This window comes from Schistocerca serialis, chromosome 6, assembly GCF_023864345.2.
Source record: "Schistocerca serialis cubense isolate TAMUIC-IGC-003099 chromosome 6, iqSchSeri2.2, whole genome shotgun sequence".
NCBI lineage: Eukaryota > Metazoa > Arthropoda > Insecta > Orthoptera > Acrididae > Schistocerca > Schistocerca serialis.
In genome coordinates this window covers 214,312,222-214,336,122 of record NC_064643.1, presented here as the reverse complement: position 1 = coordinate 214,336,122, position 23,901 = coordinate 214,312,222, and the positions used below count along the sequence as shown (strand labels likewise).

General features: G+C 44.2%; 1 protein-coding gene across 1 annotated transcript in view; it reads right to left on the bottom strand.

Annotated features, from left to right (window-relative positions):
- Nucleotides 1-23,901, bottom strand: part of LOC126484517 (venom dipeptidyl peptidase 4-like) — a 314,011-nt gene that overhangs the window by 11,210 nt on the left and 278,900 nt on the right. The window contains exons 14-15 of the mRNA XM_050108064.1: nucleotides 22,810-22,970; nucleotides 18,730-18,941 (exon numbers count right to left, since the gene is read on the bottom strand). Of these exons, the coding sequence (XP_049964021.1) occupies nucleotides 18,730-18,941; nucleotides 22,810-22,970 (373 nt within the window). The remainder of the gene's footprint in view (nucleotides 1-18,729; nucleotides 18,942-22,809; nucleotides 22,971-23,901) is intronic.

The following is a 23,901-nucleotide window of genomic DNA, read 5'->3' as shown; positions in this document are numbered from 1 at the left end:
GGTACTCGGTGGCAATGTGGATTGGCTGTGAGGCTTTCCAAGATAGTCTGCATAGTTATGATACCACTGTGTCCCTGATGGCACAGTGGTTAACTTACCTGTCGATTAAGCTGAAGATCCCGTGTTCGAATCCTGGTCTGGTACACATTTTAACTCATCGTCGCCATTTCAGGAAAATGCCAGGATAGTTTCCTTGAAAGGCCAAAGCCGACTTCCTTCCCAATCCTTCTCTAATCCGATGGGACCAATGACCTTGCTGTCTGACCCCCTCCCCCAAATCAACCAACAAACATTCTACCGTTTATTAGAAAATGGTAACAGATTACATTAGTTGTCTCTTCTAATTTCCCAACACCCTCCGTCCTTGGCAAATCTCAAGGGGGATGGCGAGCTGGGCCATTCGACTGATCTTCGTTCCAGCTGGCTGGCAGAGAATGATGCACCTGATTTGTTTCCTCTCCCATGCCATATCCATTCCACCATTGTTCTCAAGCCCAAGTGTTGTGGTTTGATATCCTCCTGAAGTAGAAACACTCCTCCAATTCTGGGTCTACTTTTTGGTGAATACCCTTTCATCTCATCACAGTATCTTAGCAGTTTCAGATATGTAGTTTTTGATTTACGCCAAAGGTCTTCATTAACCTTTTTCCTCAGTCGGAACTCGTTGTCAAGTTCCTTCCCAATCCGTTCTGGCCCACATGGACATATTTTCCACCTTTTAGGAATCCGGCTGCTGTCAACCCTTATCACTCTCTTCTTGAGTTATAGATCTTCAATTCATTGTGGCTTCTGTTACTACGAAAACAGAGTTGAGGCTCTCTTCATTCACATGAGAGCGACGAACTACCTTCCTCAAGCAGCAACTGTGGAGCCTATCACATGTTCCCATCAGCCTACACTCAAAGCTGCCTGTGTCGTATCTACTTCCGGGTGATTCCTTGATTGGCGCTGAGTACTGTATTTCAGTGTACTGGATTGTTTTGAATACCTTTGACAGTTCTGTGTTACTGCATGGAACATTGGAACATTGGCAGAATAAAACGTGAGTGCTAGGCTTCTCCGTCCTGCAGAATGTTGCACGGCAATCAAATATCCATTGTTGGATATGTCACTGACAGTCGCAGTAGAACTGTATATATCGTGACGCATGTGCATAGGGCTAATTTTAGCATATAGAATTCAGTGGCTGTCAAAAATTGTCTTATGGTACGAACTCTGTCCAGTGGTAGTGGAGCCTACATTTTGTCATTTCGAAGACTGTCTATTATCATGCAGGGCGGGCAAGAGTGAAGAACTCACCTGACAACTTTTGCTCACAAAATCCAAAATCCTTCACGGAGTTCTCCCAGCACAGTGCGTGCACCGAGATGATGAAGTCTTACACGCGTAGGCTTGATCAGAAATGATGTTCGGGATAAATGAATGCTTTTCTGTGGTATATAATGCAGTATACCACCTAGCTGAGTTTCGCGGATATTTATCGCTATTAAGTGCGGCTATTTCCCTTCTGGTTTCAGACAAAAGGAATGGGCTTGCTGCAAGTCCAAATGGCAAACCCATGAAACGATATGTAATTGTAAATGAAAAGCAACAATTTGCTTTTGTTCTACAATATTACTTTTATTGTTAACCGGTTTTCGGCTTACAAGGCCATCTTCAGACATTTGTAAGCCGAAAACCGGTTAACAATAAAGGTATATTGTAAAACAAAAGCAAACTGGTGCTTTTTATTTATTATAAAGTTGTTCTACCAAGAACCGACGGAAGATTGTGTTAACATGATATGTTATTGTATCATTCATTGCGGTGCAGGCGCCATTCTCTTGTTAGTCCGATATGATACAACGAGAACCTAGTCACATCTCTGTTCACGTCTTTGAAGATCAACTGCAAAAAGTTTGGGCAACATCACACTCTGGTTCTGTTGGAAGTTTTCGAAATTGTAACAAGGTTGCATCGATGATTGGCAGTAAATTAAGTCCTGTTTCTAGGGTGACACTCAAAGGTGGAGAGTCTTTTTGATGTGGTGAAACAATGAACACAATTATGAACTGATACTTCCACGGCACTTTTTTTTTCACTATATGATAACGCAGGTAAATGTTTCCACAAGTACAGCTCATAGGTGCAGCTTCTACCTGATCCCTCTTAATGTAGTTTGACATGTTCTCATGATAAATGAGCTTCATTCCTCCTTTCACTTGCAGCTTCTTTTGTAAGAGGCAAAGAAGTGTTTCAGCAGTAGAGCAGTTTCTGAAGAAAAGAATATCCTGCTTCTGAGGCAGAGGTACAATTCTGCATTCATTCTCGATTCGGTACGTCTCTTGGAATTTCCGGGAAACAAAGCTGTACATAGGTGTCACTCGTCCTCTTGGTACTCTGTTATGTCAGTTGTCTCCAAATCCCAAAAGCAGTGCCCTGCCTAATCGGACATTCCATGAAAGCTACCCTCAATGAAGTTAACAGTTGCCTGGTTAGTTGCTGTACCAACTCTGTTTCCAGTGAGAGGGTAACTGAAGATTATGGGAAGAAGAACCAATGAAGGTCATACTTTAATCGGTTGTCCCAAGGTGACAGTGTTCCGACAGGAATCTGATCCGATCAGGATACAAATAGGGACATCTTCAGAGTCCTCTCTCAGATCCGCCAGCCATGTCTCCTGCCTCTAGGTCGTATCTTCAACAACTTGTGCTACTGTTGGTTATTGTGAAAACTTACAGCTGCATTCTAAAGCTGATACCCGGGCGTTTCTCCTTGAGAGGTAAGTGCAGGTTGACTCAGAAGTCGTTATCTCAGGAGTTGTTGTTTCAGGGGCACTGAGTTGAAGATATTCAATCAGAAAATGGTTTCCTGTGTCAAGGATTGTACGTGTCAGTTTACTCTTACCACTTGCTCCTCTGATACTCAAGAGCAATTTGCAAGTGTATGTATTGGAAGTCGCTATTTCGGCATTGTTCACTGTCGTGAGTTGCCTATTGCAGATGGAAATGTGGTGCTTACCCTATCACTTCGCACAGGATCCCTTCCCCGTTTAAAACTTTCATTTTGTTGTGGCCATGTCTAAGACATGAGACGCAATTGTTAGTTTCCTTCAGGATGTTTTTTTCAAGTTTTTGAGCTTACACCCCTTCGGTAGGCTTTGCCCCATTGCTCTCTCCCTTCGCAGTATACGCAAAAACGGTCTGAATTTTGGTTCTTTCTGTTATTGTCGCCCTTCGCTTTAACCTACGCATGAAAACTGGGTACCGTGTGTACACAACATTCTCAAGTGGAACAGTATTTCCACGTATCTTGCTTGTGGTGATGGCTCCCTCCACCTCTTCGTTTAAAAACTCCATAGGGCTAAGTTTTAATAGGTGAGGAAATTTATCACAGAGAGCTGCAGAAAATGCTTACGTCTTCCGCTATCAGATGCTGGCCGGAAACATTTTTCATAATTTGACAACTGTGCATGAGAGAGTGATGCGAAAACTACCTCTGGCACTTTTTTTTATTCAATGAAAATTTTGTCGTATTGAAATAGAGAAATATTCAAGCTTTTAAGAAAAGTTGATTTTTCGCGCTACTCTGTATTTATTACGCCATATCTTCTAAATTATGTGTCGTATTGTATTGTATTGTATGTTAACCGGGGACCTAAAAACGACGGAGAGGCTCCGTCCCCGCCGCAGCCGCAGTGGTCCACAACCCCACGACGACTACCGAAGTCCACTTCACCCCTCCGCCGCCCCACACCGAACCCAGGGTTATTGTGCGGTTCGGCCCCCGGTGGACCCCCCGGGGAACGTCTCACACCAGACGAGTGTAACCCCTATGTTTGCGTGGTAGAGTAGTGGTGGTGTACGCGTACGTGGAGAACTTGTTTGCGCAGCAATCGCCGATATAGTGCAACTGAGGCGGAGTAAGGGGAACCAGCCCGCATTCGCCGACGCAGATGGAAAACTGCCTAAAAACCATCCACAGACTGGCCGGTTCACCGGACCTCGACACAAGTCCGCCGGGTGGATTGGTTCCGGGGACCAGGCGCTCCTTCCCGCCCAGAAAGCCGTTCGTTAGACCGCACGGCCAACCGGGATGGCTATGTGTCATACACCAACATAATTTTATAGTTGGCTTCACCAGTACATATCGTTAACGTGTGCAACCTTTTGACCAATAGAGGAAGTAACAGTGAAGCAATAAATAAAAATTCACGTATTACGCGAAACTTTTACCAAAGCAACATCCGAAATAAAGCCAGCGATCTACTTTTTCACTTTACGTTTTTTGCGGGGATCAAAGCGAGAGGAAGCTTCGGAAAGGTTTGAATTTATTTTTGCAGTTTGTTGGAAGTCGGTAAGTGCTACAGTTCCCCCTAGACGAGAGCAGCATTGTGTGGCTAATAGATTCGGCGCGAGTTCCAGGGCGCTGCAAGGAACATGCAGGACAGTGATGGATTTAAAAATCTATTAATTTTGGCACATGGAAGTTATGGAGGAGGAGGAAGACGGTATATTATTGGGAAGAGTACTCATGAAGCGCCAAGCAGGTACACAAAGGTTCTTACACCGTGAAGAAGAACGAGGGTGTAACATTTGAGTAAAAGAACCGTTGCTCGACGTTGCGGAGGAATGTCAGTTCCCACCGACTTATAACGCAAACGTATCAGAAATTCATGGAAAAAAGGTTAGGCCCTACGCTTGGCACATCTCGGCGGTTACGACTTAACTGAGGATACACTGTGAGGAGCGGAATCATTGATTACTTCAACAGGCCGAATTGTAATCGTCGTCACGACGTTGCTCATAAAAACAACAACATCCAATTCATTTTAATCGTGGTTAGAGGCTCAGTACAACTATATTTACAAATGTATTACACTGAGCATAATCAAAAACATTTCTTCTTAGATGTTTCACTCATTTTTTTCCGATTTCTGCCCAAATTAACTCCTTTCACCTTTGCTTTTTCAGGTTGGCATCAGCCATGTTCCACCAAATGTGGTGTACCAATACCAACGCGATAAGCTGATAATTCTCTGAGGCAGAGAAGCGGTAAGCCGACATTTCTGATGAATGTTTCAATCATTAAATCGAAGGACTTACCCACTCTCTTGCTGTCCGTGCCCCCGAAAGAAATACTGCAGTTGTCGGCTAGTATTTCGTTGCACCTCTTCGACTTCCGGCAACGGCCTTGCCGCAGCGGAGACACCGGTTCCCGTGTGACCACCGAAGTTAAGCGCTGTCGGGCGTGGTCGGCACTTGGATGGGTGACCATTTTTCAGGGTGCACTCAGCCTCGTGATGCCAATTGAGGAGCTACTCGACCGAATAGTAGCGGCTTCGGTCAAGAATACCATCATAACGACCGGGAGAGTGGTGTGCTGACCCCACGCCCCTCCTATCCGCATCCTCCACTAAGGATGACTCGGCGGTCGGATGGTCACGGTAGGCCACTCGTAGCCTGAAAACGGAGTGCTTTTACCTCTTCGACTTCCCCCACTCCTCCAACCGAAACCATCGCTGCACGTGCGTGCGGGACAGACTCTTCCCGAAGCAAGCCAGCGTTCCCCACTGATGGAGCCCGCAGCGCGCTGCGTTGTCCGCACCCTGGGAAAACGGTCTGGCATTTTTGCACTGTGCGAGAGGGGAGCGCGGTCTCGCTCGCGTTTTACGCAGCACGTTGTGGGAAATTCCCGCAGCTACGAAAAAGTACCTTAAGGTGTGTAAAATTCTCATTTGGATCTTTTGCCCTCCTGCTTGGATAAGCTACTGTCAGTATGTTTCTTCTAGGAACACACATAGCACAAAAAGGGCAAGCACACTCCTGCAAAAACCCACATCCACTCCCCGTGCTTGTAGCACTTTGATCCGCTTACGGCTGCCAATGCAGGTGACGTTTGGAGCCTCTGGACTGCGTGAGGTAAAAACGTTAAATTTTTCCAAGAAATGAAACTAGCTTTGTATAACCCTGTTTTAATCTGCGTGTTTAGAGTTCGAAATTTGCTTTGTTTGTTCATATGTGTCAGCTGTAACAGCACTCCCATCGATCAAATCCTTGGGTTCTCCATCTAGGTGTCCACAGAGGAATATGTCCTTATCCATAGCCGATAACACCGAAAATGCATGGAAGCTGTTGTAAGGAGGGTGGTAAATGGGAACTGCTGATGCACATCCTCAGTGCGGAACTGAGATTGCGAGATCGTTTGTGTTCTTGTTCATATATAGGATGGTCCATTGATAGTGACCGGGCCAAATATCTCACGAAATAATCGTCAAACGAAAAAACTACAAAGAACGAAACTAGTCTAGCTTGAAGGGGGAAACCAGATGGCGCTATGGTTGGCCCGCTAGATGGCGCTGCCATAGGTCAAACGGATATCAACTGCATTTTAACACGGGTAATGTATCTCGAAGCAAATACCGTCCGCACTGGCGGAATGTTACGTGATACCACGTACTTACACGTTTGTGAGTATTACAGCGCCTTCTATCACAAAGCGAAAAAAGTGGTCCAACTAAAACATTCATATTTCTTTACTACACGAATATGTAATAAAAAATTGGGGTTCTAAAAAAACGCAGTTGATATCCGTTTGACCTATGGCAGCGCCATCTAGCGGGCCAACCATAGTGGCATCTGGTTTCCCCCTTCAAGCTAGACAAGTTTCGTTCTTTGTAGTTTTTTCGTTTGACGCTTATTTCGTGAGATATTTGGTCCGGTCACGATAAATGGACCACCCTGTATATAAGGTTGACAGGTCACTTGCGAAAGATTAATTTTCAGCAACAATATTCACACGTGGGGGGAAATTAGGTTCTGCCCTGACTGATGTGGTGGTAATTTATGTTAGAGTTACTCTGGGGGCGTCGGAAGGCTGCTCGTGACGTCATACCAGGCTGGGGCTCAGCGTCTGCACATCACAGCCACGTGCCATGGAGCTCCATAAATGGCAAAGTTTCGTGATCGTGGGGCTCAGTAACTAGGGAGTTCCGTGTATAGCACAGAACCGAATTTAGCTCAAAACTATAGGGAGAGTCTGCTTGTATTATTACCTATCGGAAGTTAAACCGATTTGTAACTAGGATAATAAACTCTATTTGTAATCCTAACAGTGCCTGTTACTACATATTAGTAACCATTTCAGAGGAAAGGCATGGTGGGAGGCGGGTTCCTCTTAAACGAGAAACATGATTGCTTCAAGAAGGAGAGAACCCTCGCACTGTGAAATGCTCCCAGAATCGAAGCCATACTTCTATGTCACCTGGGAAAGGTTGCCGTTTGATCGTAGGCTACTTGATGGTTATATAGGCGTGTCGGTGGGCTGCTGAAGTTGCAGACAGTGTATCAGCTTGTAAGAGTACCGTTGTCGATACCCTAACGAAGTCACCGATTATTAACAACTGTTTCTGGTGGATACCACATCGCTGGGCTTCCAATGCGTAACGATTCGCGCCAACAGGCAGCTACGTGAGAAGCAGAGCAGTCAGAGATGAGCGGCCAATGATGATGGTCGGGGTGCAGTCCCAGTGTCGGTCGGTTCATGTAAACGTGAAGAAAATTCCGCACGATAAAATTTTGCATAGTTCAGTGAACTGAGTAAGTAAAGCTATAAATGTGGAAGAACTTTGGTCAAGTCTCTTGCAAGGAATCGGAAATCATGAATAAAAGTGAAATCTTGAATATTACTTGCGTTGCCGCCATGAATTACAAAATGTATATTTCAAATAGAACGAAGTAACCGCTGACATTATCGGATCTGAGAGGAAATTATATTGTGCGCCAAATAGTCATAACCCTTAAGGATGTAAATTTCAGTTTAACTTTTACGTTGTGGCTAGACAGCGTGAGAGCTGTGAGCTTGCATATGAGACAGCGTAGGGAACATTTATTTGTCTAGAGAGTAAATAAAACCTTGTTTCCAATGAGTGACTTCTATCATTTCAAGAAAATCGGGAAGTACAGATTCTTACAATCTTAGGAAGCATTGCGTAGATTGGTTTCAGTCACGTGGGGCAATACAACAACCGTATACGTATCAGGATGTAATCGCCAACCCACTTCTTTTATTTGTTCAATAATCTAGAGACTTCTTAAGTGAATAAAGGGGGTGTTACAAGCTGTATTTTTATCCTCCGAAAGTATTCCTCCAAAGGACTTTTAAGCTTTCAAGTAGTGAGTTTTCATTCCTCTTTATAGTTCTCGCAACTTTCTGTGTCCGCCTCAGGTGTTTCTTCTGTGAATTTTATTTTTGGGTGGACTTTGTTCATATCACTATGGAGTTGTTGGCTGCGACTGGGTGTCTCATCTAGAAGGCATATGACGTTATCTACATAACGATACCAATATATCATCACCCAAAAATAAAATTCATCTTAGAAACATAAAAGAACAAAATGTTAAATTTCCTTGACCTCACACTACACAGACAAAACAACTAACAACAATTCTCCATATTTACAAAAGTAACCACCACCAGAACAGTCATTCACAAACATTCCAATCATCCGACTACACACAAACTAGCTGGTTTCCAATATATGCTACACAGACTGAACAAAACTCCATTCACTGAAAGCAACTATAACAATGATTTACAGGCAATCAGACATATAGCTGTAGAGAATGGATATGACACAAACACTATAGATAACCTGAACCAAAAAATCAAAACAAAATTAAAAATGACACCCAACACACAAAAGCCTTCTCACCAACTTACAAACATACAGAACACACAAACGAACACACATGAACACTAAACACCCACAACAAACAAACAAGTGGTTCACTCTCACCTTCAACAACAAGGCAGTCCACAAAATAGGCAACATACTTCAAAAAACAAGGGCTAAAAATAGCCAAAGGACAGACAACTCAACACAGATGAAACTAAGGGCAACCGACACCAGCACAGACAAACACAACACATCTGGCATTAACTAACGTGTCAGACCTGCAAATCAGTTTATATAGGACAGACAAGCAGAAACTTTAATACCAGATACACATAACACAGATGTGCATTAAAAAGTAACTGCAGTCATTCCACATTTGCTGAACACCTTATGGACAATAAACATAGCCCAACAGACATCAACACTGATTTGAAGATTCTCAAATGCAGCAACAGCCCCCCACAAAAACTAATAATTGAAGAAAATTATCAAATACAAAAAGCCATAGTTGAAGGGAAGCAAGTAATAAATCAATACACAGCTCTCTGCAATGGAACTTTGTTCTCTGCCCTCAAAGAATTATTAGATAATACCAACCTACAGAACTCCCCTCCCCCCCCCCCCGCACACACACACACACACACACACACACACACACACACACACACACACACATAAACATACGTACACTCATATACACACATAAAACTAAAAATAAATAAATATAATCATCATAATAATTATAAATCCTCAAACCTACTCACTCCCTCCCTCCCTCTCTCTCACACTTTCTCTCACTCTCTTTCACTCACTCTCTCTCCCCCCTTCCTCTTTCTTTTCACACGAACACACACACACACACACACACAACTTTTCACATGAATTATTAATCTCGGGCACAACCATAACAGTTTAGAAATTGTAATTTTTGCATAAATGATTTGCGTACATTAAGTTGTATATAGTTGCAGGTGACAAATTGTAAAGAAAACAGTCACTGTAAAAACGTAATACGTAGGGTAACCGCACCATGTGGTAAGAAGGTATGAATACACAATTTTATGTGCTCTCCAAAAACCTGTAATTACGATTTAGAAACTAATATTTATATGTATTTAAACAGTAAAGAACAGTCCTTATATTCAACAGCCATAATAGTAAAAAGCCCATTGATGATGCTGCAACTGCAGTGAAATGTGTCTGGGACAAAAAACAAAATTGTGTTTTGCTAAAGGCTGACCCCACTCAAAAAATATGTTATTCTTAAAGCAAACATAGACAAAAGAGCTTCAACATCAAGATGATTATCTGTATTGAATCATTTAGTGGGTTCTGCGCCTCTAGGGTTTGCTGCAGGTGGAAAAGACAGTGTTTGATTTTTTTTCCACCAGCATAGAAATAGTGAAAATATTAACCCATGTCGTGAAATGCATAGCTTTCCATTGTATTTTTGTCCACTTGAATTGCAAGTTTGGGAGAATTGTGCCTTTGTCAGTCTTGGCGCATGGTTTTTTTGCTCCTGGCATGAGGGTGCATCTGCACTAAAAAAACCCTAACGAGTGGTTCCTGTTGCGAAGAGATAGCGCTGCTGTCCAGTAATTCACCAGCTTCGACCCTTAGGAATGTTCGATGTTTGCTTACAGACGGCACAGCCGTCTAACAGTACGCACAACGCAGTAACACGCCAACGGTGCAATAGTGCTCTACCACCAAAATGCAAGCATCAAATAAAACTATAAACGACCAACCAATCAGTAATGTCCGAACGAGGGCAGTACACCAATGCTGCATCATATTTGTGCAAACTGAACGTTGTTTGGCCAAATTTTTTAATTGTTGTTTCATCTCCCCTTCCTGGCCACTCCCCCCTCCCCAACATGCCCTATAAGGATAGGAAGGTGGGCTGCCAGCGATATAGTAAACTGCTCTTCAGCCAACTGACAATGAGAAGTTAAATGAGACAAAGGATAGTTACACTGAATTTAAAACTATTTAAAGGTGAATAAAATGGAAGTTTCTTTGTGTATAAGACAGATGACTTTCGGCACTGGTAGTTAAAAAAAGCAGTAATAATAAAAGGCAAAATGAAACAAAATAAGTAAACATTTAAAACACTGTTATTTAAAAGACGCACTTTCCATTCACTAGACACTGGAAGGTCCTGCCACAAGATAGTGAGTTAGTTGTTAAAGGAGATAAGGTTGGTCAGTTAAGAGGGTAGGGATGTCGGAGTATAAGGATGGGGGACTGGTACATTACAGCAATGGGGTAGGAGTAGCTGTTGAGACAGAAGAGGGGGTAGAGTAGAGGGGGAGATGGTGGCACTAATAGTTGTTTGGAAGAGGGGGTGTGGAAAGAAAGGCAGAAGGGACAATGGGGCTAAGGATATACGAGGAGGGGAGAGAGAGAGAGAGCCCTGATAAGGCAGACTGGGTGAGGTGGACCTGTAGCTGGTAGAATGGGTAAATGTTGGGGTGGAGTTAATGGTCTGGGAGAGGGAGTTGGTGGAAGTTTCCTTGCGAGAAGATGTGGAGGATGTGTAATTGGAGGATTGGTGGAATGGGTTGGTAAACATGCAGCAGCGTATGAGGATTGGAAAACGTCAAGATTATTGGAGTAGAGTTTGTGGACAGTGTAGATTGTTCAGAGGCGTTCAATGTGAGTGAGGATAGGCAGGAATGTGTTGAGTTGGTAAAGCATCCTTGTTTGGAAGGTAATTGGATGTGGAAAGTGAGGTGTAGTGCATGGTGTAAGGATGTGGAGGGACTTATAGAACTTAGGAAGGACAGATATCCATGTCACATTTTCATAGCGAAGCATAGGGCAGATTAAGGATTTGTACATATGAAGGACAGTGGAGAGGCTTAGTCCCCATGTTCAGCTGGTTAGTAGTTTTAGTGTATTTTGTCTACTTTGGGCATTCTGTTGGATGGTTAGTAGGTGAGGTTTCCACATTAGTGGCCAGTCGAATGTTACTCCAAGGTATTTTAGAGGGTTAGGTAGGAGGATATGACGGTCATAAATGGTGAGGTAGATGTCATGGAGACAGAAGGTGCAGGTAGTGTGTCCTATAATTATTGCCTGGGTTTTGGAGGGGTTGATCTTAAGGAGCCATTGGTTACACCAGGAGGTAAAGTGACTGAAGTGGATTTGGAAGAATTGTTGCGATTTCTGGAGTGTAGGATAGATGATAAGGAAAGTGGTCTCATCAGCATATCGAAGGAGGTGGCTAGGAGGAGGTGGTTTACGCGTATTCAGCCGTGTATAAGAGGCAAAGGAGGCCATAGAGAATGGAACCTTCGAGCACTCCTGCAGTGGTGTGGAGGGTATGGAAACTGGTGCTGTTAACAAGGACATAGGATCGGAAATTGGAAAGTAAGGATGCAATAAGGTGGACATAGTTGATGGGAAGTGCTTAAGTCTTTGCCAGGGCAAAATTTGACATGATGGACCACGCAAGCATAGCACAACCATCAGCGGGTACATAGGAATCGCTGCTGGACTTGGTGGCATAGAAGCCGCTTTGTTAGCGGCAATGCAGTGATTCTAGAATACTGACACTTGGACGATTAGAGACCACTCTTCGATGAACCACGAAGCAGTGTTCACACATCTACTTTCATGTGTCGCAGCTGTTCCATGCAGGGCCCTTTCAAGATCCAAAATCAAATCCCAGTGGCTCAGAGGATATACAGAGAGCAGTTATCATAACCTACGAAGTGTTTTCAGCTTTACAGAAGTGATTTTCGTTGTATTCAGAATATCTGTTGCTGGTGCATGCCCACCTCCAAAACGGATCACTGCCCTGAGAGAGTAAGAGAGTGTCTAGAACAGATTTCATTGTGACAACTACATTAATACCTAGGAACGACAGACTTCGACTGCTGTTTTATACACTATATGACCAAAAAGTATCTGCTTACCCCTATGTAATGCTGAACAGCCCAATAGATATCTGCCAGTACGAAAGGTGGCGGTGAGTATTGAGTTGTCAGTGCAAAAAGGTGTAACAACAGAATGGTCTAGTCAGGAGAGTTCAGTGACATCGAACGTGGACTAGTCATTGAATGTTACCTGAGTAAGAGATCCATCAGGGACATTTCAGCCCTTCTAAGGCTGCCCTGATTAATTATTGGTTACGTGATTTCGAAGTAGAAACGACAAGTAACAACCACAGCTATTTCAAGTGCAGACAGACCTCATGTACCGATCAGCAGGAGCCATCAAGCTTCGCACAGGGAGGTTGTAAAAAAATCTCATGAAATCAGCAGAAAAAAATCACTCATGAGTTCGAAAGTGTTACTGGCATCCCAGCTAGCACAACGACTGTGCATACCGAATTAAGAAGAATGTGGTACTGTGGTGACGCAGCTCCTCATAAGTCACACATTTGTGTGGTCAGATGGTGTAAAGAGTGGAGTCACTGGACGGTGGATGACTGGAAACGAATGATTTGAAGTTATGAATTGTACTTTATCTTGTGGTAATCCAACTGAACTGGTTGGGTTTGTTGAATGCCTGGAGAACGACACCATCAAGTGTAATGCCAACAGTTAAGTACAGAAGAGGTAATTTTACAGTGTGGACTTTTTCGTGCTTAGGTTGTAGCCCCCTTACTGTGCTTAAGAAAATGCTAAATACGGAATTTTATGAACATATTTTACGGCATTGGGCACTGAGTAAAGTAGAGGAACAGTTCGGAATTAATGACTGATTGCGTCATCATGAAAATGTGCACTGTCATGAAACAGCTGGTGTGAGACAATGGTTTGTGGACAATAACATTCCTGAAATGGACTGGCCTGCCCAAAGTCACGAAATGAATGCAGTGGAAACCTCTGAAATGACTTAGAACATCTGCTTCGCTCCAGACCCCAGCGTCCAGAACTATTAGACTATTGGATACCTCGAAACTTTTGATCAGATAGTGGAGCTTGGAGTGCCAAAGATACGGTGCCGCTCCACGTAGTATTAGCGGACCACACATTATACCATCTTGATATATATATATATATATATATATATATATATATATATAGAGAGAGAGAGAGAGAGAGAGAGAGAGAGAGAGAGAGAGAGAGAGAAGAGAGAGAGAGAGAGAGAGAGAGAGAGAGAAAATTAAGGCTCACCGGCCATTTGACGCCGGCCGGAGTGGCCGTGCGGTTCTAGGCGCTGCAGTCTGGAGCCGAGCGACCGCTACAGTCGCAGGTTCGAATCCTGCCTCGGGCATGGATGTGTGTGATGTCCTTAGGTTAGTTAGGTTTAATTAGTTCTAAGTTCTAGGCGACTGATGACCTCAGAAGTTAAGTCGCATAGTGCTCAGAGCCATTTGAACCAAGCCATTTGACCATCTTCTTCTGTGCGGATGCACAAACAGTGCCCGAACTCTTACGGGAATTGGCAAAAAGCCGCGAGTAATGGGTATAATGGGCAGGGGCACTATGAAATAGTGTGGGACAATAATTTGGGAATGTAGCTCTCACGGGAGGCGTGCCAGAGATAAGTCCCTGCAGTCACACTATCCTCTGTATACTCGGTGCCTCAGATGCATACAGCATCTGCCATGTAAGCAGGAGGTCCCGGGTTCGAGTTCCAGCCGGGGCATACATTTTCAACTGTCCTCGTTGAGTTGTATGAACGCCTGTATGCAGCTAGGGGTATTCATTTCACTGAATTTAATTGCCTAGTTCACAACTGAGAATTGGCGTAGTGGCACCGAGAAATGGTCGCTGGCGCACCATTTCTCAGCCAGTAGATTTCAACAACAAACAATTGAAGGACCTGCTGCAGAAAAAGGACGATTACAGTTTAACATCCTCTCGACAGGAAGGTCATTAGAGACGGAGCACGAACTCGGATTGTTTCATGGGTGAGGAAGGAAAACGGCTGTGCCCTTTTGAGAGGAATCATCCCGACATTTGCCTCAACTGATTTAGGGAAATCAAGGAAATCTGGATGCCCAGACAAGGATTTTAACTACACTCCTCCCGAATGCGAGTCCAGTGTGCTAACCACTGCACGAAGTCGGTCGGTACCTGCTAAAAGGAACGTTGGTTTATGAGTTGCGGAGCATACCACTACGAGACGCCAATGTAGCAGTGTACTGGGTCATGGGTGGATATCCTCCCGCTAGCGCGTGCAGCTGCCGGCTGATTTCCTTCCCCATCTGCCACACCTACTTGCACAACAGTTGAAAACAACGAACCTTCGGAGGAAGATTTATGACCAACTCTTACCTCGTACTACAGTTGAAAACTAACATTTTGTTTTCTCATATCTAGCCATGACAAAAAGGGCTTTTTGAGCAAAAGCCGCTCGAGTGAAATTTCCCCTTTCCAAAGCCTTTATCCAGTAGTACAACAGAGCGACAGGTGACTGACTCCATGTAAAAGGGGTAAAGAAAGCCGAGCCAATCGAGCGATGTAATCCAACGTACTTGAGAGATGAAGGCGTCGCTGGGTCAAATGCCACTACCGTGGCACACGGGCATGCTGTCATCCCAGCACCCCCCCACCCCCAGCAGTTCAGTCGACCGCCACTGTTGATCCAGCCACAGGATAGATGTCAAGAGAAAAGGGCGCGACTGGAGCGACGCGATGTTTATATTTGCGATTCAGCGTGGACCCACAGGCGATTTCATAAACTAACAATCATCGTTGGTTTAATTTAGTTACTACAACGGACTACCTCTAGTAAGAAGGCCAACGTGCACCCAGGCTGATATCTCGCCAGGCGGGATCTACAAGCGCTACTTGTTATGCATAGAAAACTATGTCCTACCTAATGCCGCTCTTGTTCCCCAAATTTGATATGAACAAAGTAACTGCTCGTACAGTATTGACCGCTCAAGAACATACACTACTGGCCATTAAAATTGCTACACCACGAAGATGACGTGCTACAGACGCGAAATTTAACCGACATGTAGAAAATGCTGTGATATGCAAATGATTAGCTTTTCAGAGCATTCACACAAGGTTGCCGCCGGAGGCGAAACGTACAACGTGCTGACATGAGGAAAGTTTCCAACCGATTTCTCATACACAAACAGCAGTTGACCGGCGTTGCCTGGTGACACGTTGTTGTGATGCCTCGTGTAAGGAGGAGAAATGCGTAACATCGCGTTTCCGACTTTGATAAAGGTCGGATTGTAGCCTATCGCAATTGCGGTTTATCGTATCGCGACATTGCTGCTCGCGTTGGTCGAGATCCAATGACTGTTAGCAGAATGTGGAATCAGTGGGTTCAGGAGGGTAATACGGAACGCCGTGCTGGATCCCAGCGGCCTCGGATCACTAGCAGTCGAGATGACAGGCATCTTATCCCCATGGCTGTAACGGATCGTACAGCCACGTCTCGACCCCTGAGTCAAGAGATGACGACGTTTGCAAGACAACAACCATCTGTACGAACAGTTCGACGACGTTTGCAGCGTGGACTATCAGCTCGGAGACCATGGCTGTGGTTACCCTTAATGCTGCATCACAGACAGGAGCGCCTGCGATGGTGTACTCAACGACGAACCTGGGTGTACGAATGGCAAAACGTCATTTTTTTCGGATGAATCCAGGTTCTGTTTACAGCATCTTGATGGTCGCATGCGCGATTGGCCACATCGCGGTGAACGCACATTGTAAGCGTGTATTCGTCATCTCCATACTGGCGTATCACCCGGCGTGATGGTATGGGGTGCCATTGGTTACACGTCTCGGTCACCTCTTGTTCGCAGTGACGGAACTTTGAACAGTGGACGTTACATTTCAGACGTGTTACGACCCGTCGCTCTATCCTTCATTCGATCCCAGCGAAACCCTACATTTCAGCAGGATAATGCACGACCGCATGTTGCAGGTCCTGTAAGGGCCTTTCTGGATACAGGAAATGTTCGACAGCTGCTCTGGCCAGCACATCCTCCAGATCTCTCACCAATTGAAAACATCTGGTCAATGGTGGCCGAGCAACTGGCTTGTCACAATACACCAGTCACTACTCTTGATGAACTGTGGTATCGTGTTGAAGCTGCATGGCCAGCTGTACCTGCACACGCCATCCAAGCTCTGTTTGACTCAATGCCCAGGCGTATCAAGGCCGTTATTACGGCCAGAGGTGGTTGGTCTGGGTACTAATTTCTCAGGATCTATGCACCCAAATTTCGTGAAAATGTAATCACATGTCAGTTCTAGTATAATATATTTGTCCAATGAATATCCGTTTATCATCTGCATTTCTTCTTGGTGTAGCAATTTTAATGACCAGTAGTGGATTTTCTGCTACCAGTCACTTTCTTTGTTTTATGTTTCATTTAACATAATGCAACACGTTTCGAGCATTATCTGCCCATCTTCAGGAGTGTATGTATAAACTCCTCAAGATTATCACAAAATGCTCAGAATGCATTGCGTCATATTATATTAAATACAAAACCAATAAAGTGACTGGTAGAAGAAAATACAAATAAGCAATTATTCCACACAGTCGCGGTTCCCAAATGTAGCCAGTATGACCAGAAGTAGTCCTACGCATTTATGTGTTTGTAACAAGTTTGGTATTAACTTCTAAATGGAAATATACAGGGCTATTACAAATGATTGAAGCGATTTCATAAATTCACTGTAGCTCCATTCATTGACATATAGTCACGGCACACTACAGATACGTAGAAAAACTCGTAAAGTTTTGTTCGGCTGAAGCCGCACTTTAGGTTTCTGCCGCCAGAGCGCTCGAGAGCGCAGTGAGACAAAATGGCGACAGGAGCCGAGAAAGCGTATGTCGTGCTTGAAATGCACTCACATCAGTCAGTCATAACAGTGCAACGACACTTCAGGACGAAGTTCAACAAAGATCCACCAACTGCTAACTCCATTCGGCGATGGTATGCGCAGTTTAAAGCTTCTGGATGCCTCTGTAAGGGGAAATCAACGGGTCGGCCTGCAGTGAGCGAAGAAACGGTTGAACGCGTGCGGGCAAGTTTCACGCGTAGCCCGCGGAAGTCGACGAATAAAGCAAGCAGGGAGCTAAACGTACCACAGCCGACCGTTTGTAAAATCTTACGGAAAAGGCTAAATCAGAAGCCTTACCGTTTACAATTGCTAGAAGCCGTGACACCCGATGACAAAGTCAAAGTCTTTGAATTTTCGGCGCGGTTGCAACAGCTCATGGAAGAGGATGCGTTCAGTGCGAAACTTGTTTTCAGTGATGAACATTTTTTCTTAATGGTAAAGTGAACAGACACAATGTGTGAATCTGGGCGGTAGAGAATCCCCACGCATTCGTGCAGCAAATTCGCAATTCACCAAAAGTTAACGTGTTTTGTGCAATCTCACGGTTTAAAGTTTACGGCCCCTTTTTCTTCTGCGAAAAAAAACGTTACAGGACACGTGTATCTGGACATGCTGGAAAATTGGCTCATGCCACAACTGGAGACGGACACCGCCGACTTCAACTTTCAACAGGATGGTGCTCCACCGCACTTCCATCATGATGTTCGGCATTTCTTAAACAGGAGATTGGAAAACCGATGGATCGGTCGTGGTGGAGATCATGATCAGCAATTCATGTCATGGCCTCCACGCTCTCCCAACTTAACCCCATGCGATTTCTTTCTGTGGGGTTATGTGAAAGATTCAGTTTTTAAACCTCCTCTACCAAGAAACGTGCCAGAACTGCGAGCTCGCATCAACGATGCTTTCGAACTCATTGATGGGGACATGCTGCGCCGAGTGTGGGAGGAACTTGATTATCGGCTTGATGTCTGCCGAATCACTAAAGGGGCACATATCGAACATTTGTGAATGCCTAAAAAAACTTTTTGAGTTTTTGTATGTGTGTGCAAAGCATTGTGAAAATATCTCAAATAATAAAGTTATTGTAGAGCTGTGAAATCGCTTCAGTCATTTGTAATAACCCTGTACCTGTTCCACTTCTTTGGGGACCATTTCACTTATAATCTGTGAAGGAATATTATCATACTCCGTCCTTTGTAAACATGTCTTTTTTTTACAGTTTCTACGCCCTTGAGGATGGATGTATGGAACGAAGGAACCATGTATCTTTCCATTTGCCTGCCTATATACCTGCTGCCTGAAGAGAACGCCCGCCTCCTCGAGGGCGCGGGCTAGCATCATGGAGTTCTGGTAGAGGACGTTGTCATCCGCCGTCCCATGGATCAACAGGAACATCTTGTTGGCGAAGCGGTCAGCCAGTCGCGTGACGTCACTGGCACTGTAACCTGCCTTGTTGTCCTCTGGAGTGGGCAGCCCCATGTATTTCTCCGTATATTTCGCATCTGTCGAAAGACCCAACGTCACCGAGCTTACAGCATATAGCAAGTAGAAGCGACTGCAAATTTTCTATACTTGAGTACCGATACTAATTACACCATATGACGGTACTGGGTTTGGATGTATGACATAAAAGTAATGGACGAGTTCTGCTACACTTTCGGACAAAGAAAGTGAAGCATCCATAAGATATGATCGGTTATCAATCAAACTTCGTACACACACGGGTATGTAAATAATAAGAGTTGCAATTCTCTGTGACAGGTATAACGGCCATCAGCGTGCATTTAGCAATGTTCGAGTTTAGTGTTGTTATTTTTTTGACAGGCAGTGTATTTCGGCATTGAAGTAACGGGCGATGGCAAAAGGAAAGACAAGATAAAGTACAGACCACCAATAAAAATGAAAGTTTTTGTGAAGAAAAGTGTGTTATGATATGCAAATTTAAATGTCAGTAAGTCTATTCTGATAAAAAGTAGAGTATAGCCATATATGGAAGTGAAACATGGATGATTAATGCTAGAAACAAGAAGAGAATAGAAACCTTTGAAATGTTATGTTATAGAAGCTCGGTGAAGCTTAAGTGTAGATCGAGTAACTAATGAAGATGTACTAAAACGAACTGGCGAAGAAAGAGTTTTTTGACGCAACTTGATTAAATGAAGGGAGAGAGTAACAGAACACATGATAAGCCATCAACGAACAGTTAGTTTATAAGCGGAGGAAAATGTGAGGGATAAAAACCGTGCATGGAGATCAGAGGTTGATTGTTGACTACAGTAAGTCAGTTCAAGTAAATGTGGGTTACAGTAATTTTGTACAGATGAAAACTCACTGCGTGGAGCGTTGCATGAAACCAGTTTTCAGATTAAATACCGGAACAACAATATTATACACTTGTACCACACTTCTTTTTCAGGTCTACAACGCAATTGCATGATCTCCAGAAAAACTGATCCCTACTTGTAGCATATTTTTAGGACCAAACCCAAAAATTTTTCTGGTATGGTGTGGGTAACTGAGGTTTTCCGTTTTAACGGAATTTGTATAACAGTATATTGAATACTTATCATACAGCTAGAGACAGACTTCAGAACCGCAGTTTGGCAAAGAAATGTTGCGTACTTAGGCGGTAGGAAAAGGAAACATCATGAAAACAAGTCCTGTGTGTAGGGGATGATTCAGCGGCCCCGTCCTATAGGTCTTATGCAACCTGAAACACCTTCAATTACCAAGTGGAAGAGTGTCATATTTTCTTGCATTCTATGTGCAAACTGTTAGTCCTACAGAAAAAATGAACACGAAGTTTCTGGGGGGAATTTAATTTAGTTAAATTTTGTACTGGGATACCTTTTCACTGGAAGTTATATGTTTCGAATTATTGAAGAAAAACGTACAAAAGTAAGCTCTAGACGCCTTATTCTTGGATAACTCGAAAACCGTGGTCTCTAGGTAAAACGTATCCCCATACAAAAATTTAACTACATCAGATTTCCTACAAAAAGGTTTTGTTCAATTTTTTTTGTAGGACTAATAGTTTCTGGGGAGGGGGGGGGGGGGGGGGAGCGAGAGAATATGAAAATCACGTGCATGGTTTTTAAGGCATTGCAGGTTGCATAAAACCTATAGGTATGGGCAGCTGAATCATTTTGTATAAGATATTATACTAATCAACTCGTAACACACATGAGAGTCTTTTTAACTGTTACCGTAGAAGTCTCTGACAAGGGCTTCACAGAAAATATGAAACCCCTATACGATATCACAAAGGGACTTCTATCGACTATAGTTACTGCAGAAAATTAATGATGATGATGATGTATGAACGATCATGTAATTTATTTCGCTACCCTTCTAGGAGCATTAACCATTTTTTAATACAGATGAATGGAACTGGCAAGGAAAATAATGTCATACGTACAAGGGCAATACCAACAATGCAGTCACCTGGGTTGATAAAGGGACGTTGCGTTGGGAAGGAGCGGATATAGAATATACACTCATGCTCATAAATTAAGGATAATGCTGATATATGTTGAAACAACGCTCTGGTGGGCGGTTTGCGGGTTTAAAATCACCTCAGGGTATGACTATGCGTTGCATTTGGCCTGCGGCCGTCGCATTGTGGCGCTGGCAGCAGTCCACATATGCAGAGGTGTGTTGGTGCGTGTCAGAGTACGATTTAGCGAGTCAGTGTGCAGACGTTTTCAGACGTGCTAATGGTGACTGTGTGTTGAAAATGGCTCAAAGAACACATACTGATGACATTACGAGGGGTAGAATACTAGGGCGACTGGAGGCTGGTCAAACACAGCAGGTCGTAGCACGTGCCCTCCTTGTGCCACAAAGTGTGATCTTACGATTATCGCAACGATTGCAGCAGATAGTAAACGTGTACAGGCGATACAGTACGGGACGTCCACAGTGTACAACACCACAAGAAGACCGATATATCACCAATAGTGCCCGGAGACGGCCATTGACTACTGCAGGTAGCCTTGGTCAGGACCTTACCGCAGCCACTGGAACAGTTGTCTTCAGACACACAGTGTGCAGACGACTGAACAGGCAATGTTTATTCGCCCAGAGACCTGCAAGGAGCATTCCACTGATCCCTGGTCACAGGAGAGCCCGTAAAGCCTGGTGTCAAGAACACAGTACATGGTCATTGCAATAGTGGTCCCAGGTTATGTTCACAGACGAGTCCAGTTATAGTCTGAACAGTGATTCTCGACGGGTTTTCATCTGGCGTGAACCAGGAACCAGATACCAACCCCTCAATGTCCTTGAAAGGGACCTGAATGGAGGTTGTGGTTTGATGGTGTGGGGTGGGATTATGATTGGTGCATGTCTTTGACGGAGGAACTGTAACAGATCAGGTGTATCGGGACGTCATTTTGCACCAATATGTTCAGGGGTGCAGTGCGTCCCACCTTCCTCCTGATGGATGATAATGCACGGCCCCACAGAGCTGCCATCGTGGAGCAGTACTTTGAAACAGAAGATATCAGGCGAATGGGGTGGCGTGCCTGTTCTCCAGACCTAAACCCCATCGACCACGTCTGGGATGCTGACGGTCCACGTATCGCTACCCGTCTTGAAACCCCTAGGACACTTCAGGAGCTCCGACAGACAATGGTGCAAGAATGGGAGGCTATACCCCAGCAACTGCTCGACCACCTGGTCCAGAGTATGCCAACCCGTTTTGCGGCCTGTGTATGTGTGCATGGTGATCATATCCAATATTGATGTCAGGGTACATGCGCAGCAAACAGTGGCGTCTTGTAGCACATGTGTTTCGGTACAGTTTTCTCAACTTTTCACCAATACCGGGAACTTATAGATCTGTGTCGTGTGTGTTCCCTATGTGTCTATGCTATTAGCACCAGTTTCGTGTAGTGCCACGTTCTGTGGCACCACATTCTGCAATTATCGTTAATTTATGAGCGTGAGTGTAGAAGAGATCCCATGTGTGGCACAACCGGCGGATTGAAGAACTGTTGCATCAGATCAATTGCAGTTAATTTTTTGAGAAAAATTATGGCCATATTACTGCTTAGAAACAACATTAGTATACAGTGAAGTTGATAGTTCTCTTAAGATATTTAGCCCATAATTGCGAGCAGGTAGATCTGCTTCGAATATTACATGTTTTACAATAATATTACTCATGTAAACTCTGTGGCAGATATTTTGGGAGAAGCTACAAAGACAATGCCAATATGACCGATACAAGCTCTTACAACGTTTTCTTTTTACATATTATTAAGTTCAGATGATGAAGTACAATAACAGAAAGACAAAATGCTAGTGAAACGCGAGTAACATCCACGCCTATCCCCGGGCACCGCTTCCCCTGACAAAGCTACTTACCGTAGTACAACCAGTCGGCGACGGGGGCCACCGAGGCGCCGCACCTGAAGACGCCCCCGTGGTCGCGCGCCAGAGCCATGGCCGTCACGTAGCCGCCGTAGCTCCAGCCCCAGATGGCGACGCGCGAGCTGTCGATGAAGCGGTACCTCTCCGTTAGCCGCCTGTGTAAAAGGAATACAAAAAGGAGTCGACTGTGCAACAGTCTGCACGGTATCGTGTATTCTGTATGTTTGTCAATAGACGAAAACGCAATGAATTCGACACCAAGGATATCGTAGGTTTCGCGACTCCGCTACAAACGGCGTTAACTACGCCACGTGACCCACCTGTGAAACAATTCGACCATGTGGGCAACTACGAAGACAGCTGCACAGGTTGTTATGGGTATAAGTGTAGGCTGAAAACAGTATACTGAACAACATTACAACAGTAATTACGTCATTTGCAGACTAATGACTATTGCTGTTAAGGTTAAGGGTAGTATGTTTTTAGGTCGGTTAATACTTCCAAGTACGCGCAGTATAAGCAAGCCATGAATGTTTATTCTCCCCTGGGCAGCATGTCAGGTACTGAAGTGTGGACACGTGGATGCAAAACAGTCAGTCTATACCGACAGGGGTAGTTCACTTAGTGATGCAGTTATGATCATGCAAAAAACATCAGTTAGTAAACTGTGTGACGTGTTTGTGGGAACTCTGTTAGTGGCAGAGAAAAAAAAAGCAACTAACACACTTGCAGTAGATATACAGGGGGTTTCAAAAATGACCGGTATATTTGAAACGGCAATAAAAACTAAACGAGCAGCGATAGAAATACACCGTTTGCTGCAATATGCTTGGGACAACAGTACATTTTCAGGCGGACAAACTTTCGAAATTACAGTAGTTACAATTTTCAACAACAGATGGCGCTGCAAGTGATGTGAAAGATATAGAAGACAACGCAGTCTGTGGGTGCGCCATTCTGTACGTCGTCTTTCTGCTGTAAGCGTGTGCTGTTCACAACGTGCAAGTGTGCTGTAGACAACATGGTTTATTCCTTAGAACAGAGGATTTTTCTGGTGTTGGAATTCCACCGCCTACAACACAGTGT